Here is a 2,893-nt window from a genome sequence, read left to right on the forward strand (position 1 = left end):
GGATCTTCCCCAGCAGCAGCGGGTATTTGGTGACCCTCTGCACCGGCATCACCAGGAAGAAGCTGAGGTCCGACGCACCCGTGTGAGGCCTGATGAAGTGGGGAATCGCTCGAGGTCGGCGTGCAGGGCTGCCCTCCTGCCCTGCTGCTCCCCCCAGCTTCTCTGCGAGTATTTTGGGGAGAAAGCAGTGCCTCTCCAGCTGCAGAGAAGCTTTTCTGCCTTGGACCCGCAGGCAAGCTGTGCCCAGCAGCCATGAGGGGGTTCTGGCTGTGAACCCCTGCTCCCCGCCAGCTGTGGGGCCACCCCCCGGAGCGCTGGCAGGGGGACGCTGTCCCCGCCAGCCCCAAAGGCAGTAGCCCCAAAGGCAGTGCCAGCCCCGGGCGGGCACCCTGCCTCCCTGAACAGTGCTGCACTTGTTTAGCTAGGAGGCACGGGATCGGCGCTTGGTCCGGGACAATGGGGAGGGAGGGTGTGGGCAAAGTGCAGGCAGGCTGCAGGCAGGACTCCCCTTCTACCCGCATGCAAGGTATCACTTGTTTGGGACTCAAATTGCCTGTGCCCTGAAACAGAGCAACAAATCCCAGCAGCTCCTCCATTGCCACTCCTGCTTCTCCTGGCTCCCACAGTGTTTGCAACCCCCCTCGAGCGCTGCGGCCCCCTCGATGTTTCAGGAGGGGTTCAGCGGGTCCCCCGGGTCCAGCCCGTCTCTCTGGTCAAGCTGGGGAACATGTGCCCTCTGTGGGCACAGCCTCTTGGGCTGTGGAGCAGGCAGGAGCTGTGGGTGCCACCCCATCCGTTGTTTTGGGGTCCACCATAAAAGACCACCAACCTGTAGTGCCCCTTTGGCAAGCGGCCCCAAGGTTGCAGGACAGGCTGCCAGGGGTCACACCAGGCAATGCTACAAAGCTGATGGCCATGATATTACACTCAGCCTGGCGGCACGTACTCATGCAGGCAACGTGTCCAGAGAAGAGAAGGGCAAAGCCAGAGGGTAATACAGGGAGAGGGAGGCGGGGGCCTCAACAGCAGGTACCTACACTGTTGCATTCAGTGTCTCCAAGATCTCCTCCTGCAGCCTGGGGTCCCTGCGGTAGCTCTCCACCAGGAGGAGGGCATGCTCATAGCTGGCACAGTAGATCTTGTAGACGGTCTCCATCTCTTCCTTGAATTCCTGGAACAGGGCGCCTGGGGAAGGACAGCAAGGCTGGAAAAGATGGTCCTTTCCTATAGCCTCAGAGAAAGGCGGAGGTTTCTCCCCAGCCTGCTGGAAGGGTGAAGCCTGCAGAGCAGTGCCAGCCAAACGTGCCAGGGCAGTGCTCTGCACCCCGGGCACCTCTGCTAAGCTGGGCCTGATGCTGGCCCCCCCCGACTTTCTGCAGGCTGGCCAGCTCTGCCTTGCCCCTGTGGGGTGAGTGTGGGTGGCTGCCTGTGGACAGTGGTGTGCAAGCAGCAGCGCTTCCCAGAGCTGAGGGAGGTGCAGGAGGTGTCAGGGCAGGCGGGCTGGAGGCTGCACCCGGACACAGCGCTGGGCAGCGGCACTGCCAGCACCAGCAAAGGCATGGGTGGGCGCAGGTCAGCTCTCAGTGCTGCACCACTTACTGATGCAGAGCAGCTGCTCGTGCTCCTGGGTAGCCGTGGCCTCAAGACCCTTCAGGAACCGTCTGGAGACGTGGAGGATGTCATCGGTGTTAGAGAAGAGTCCTTCCAGGTCAAGATCAGGCAGCTGAAGGGAACAAAGATGCCCCAGGGTAAGCCAAATACATCTGACAGAGGTGGACCATGTGTTCTGGAGGCACTCACGCCCTCCTGAGCACTTGTGTCCTTCCAGCTGCCCCATGCGACACCTGAGGAGCTGGAGCAATGCTCTGTTTCAGGAGGCATTGGGGATGCTGAGACCTGGCTGTGCTCCCGAGCGGGGCAAGGAGGCCTTTTCATATTACAGATGCAGGATTAAAGCCGTAGGACAGCTGTACTGGGTCAGACCCAATGTCCATCCAACCAAAGACCTTGGCTGATTGGGGGGAGCCCGGGAAGGTGGAAGGTGAGCTTGTGGTGACCTCCCTGCAGTGATTTGGGCATCTTGCAGTTCTCAACAAATTCACCCCCTGGGCAGGGGGGTGTACCCCTCTCACCTGCTTCTTCTGGAGGTGTGCCCGGATGTCCGACACGCAGAGCTGGATGTTGTGGACGTAGCTGGCCTCAGTGGTGATGAGCTCCTCCACAGCCAGCCGCTGGCTCAGCTCCATCCTGTTGCAGGGCATCACCTCCTCATAGATGGCCTCTTCGGTCTCAGCTGTGTCCTCGGCATTGGGCTCTGCCCCATGGGTGCTTGCCATCTCAGCGTGACACTCTGCAGGGGGTGGCAGAGTGTTAGGGACAGGATGTGGCAAGGGCAGCCCTGGGACCTGTGCTCCAGTGCCCAACCCAGCTCAGTGCCCGTGCTCCCTGGGGGCACCCCACAGCACATCCCCGGGGACACTCAAGCCATCTGTAAGGCATGGGTGACACTCCAAAACCATAAAACCATAAAGCACTGCAAGCCAGGAGCGGGCTGGCAGCGGAGGGCAGACACCCACGTGTGGCAGGCAGGGACTTGACACACACACGTGCCTAAACTCCAGCGACCACGTGCAGGGCCAGGGTGCAGGCAAGGGGAGCCCCAGCTGCAGGCAGGGGCCCGGCAGCACTCATCCAGCACTGGGACTGCGCAGGGGCTGGTCCCCGAGGGCAGAGCGGGGTTTGCTGCCTCCGCTCCCACTCTGCGCTGCCGGGGCTAGCTGTTCCCTCCCTGCCTTGGCTGTCGGCGCCTGGCACATTGCCGCACATTCAAAAGTCCTATTCAAAGTACAAAGAATGTTTTTGCAGTGCTTGAACAAGAGATGTTTCTGTGGCA

The 2,893-nt window shown here is 61.3% G+C and overlaps 1 protein-coding gene across 1 annotated transcript in view; it reads right to left on the reverse strand.

The window, feature by feature from the left end:
- Nucleotides 1-2,336, reverse strand: part of ARHGEF37 (Rho guanine nucleotide exchange factor (GEF) 37) — a 10,298-nt gene extending 7,962 nt beyond the window's left edge. The window contains 4 exon segments of the mRNA XM_009575738.1: nt 1-89; nt 1,038-1,185; nt 1,600-1,723; nt 2,133-2,336. The exon segment at nt 1-89 is cut by the window's left edge and continues 2 nt beyond it. Coding sequence (XP_009574033.1) covers nt 1-89; nt 1,038-1,185; nt 1,600-1,723; nt 2,133-2,336 — 565 coding nt within the window.
- Nucleotides 2,337-2,893: the final 557 nt, after the last annotated feature.

The sequence above is a fragment of the Fulmarus glacialis genome, unplaced genomic scaffold (assembly GCF_000690835.1).
Source record: "Fulmarus glacialis isolate BGI_N327 unplaced genomic scaffold, ASM69083v1 scaffold22274, whole genome shotgun sequence".
Classification (NCBI taxonomy): Eukaryota; Metazoa; Chordata; class Aves; order Procellariiformes; family Procellariidae; genus Fulmarus; species Fulmarus glacialis.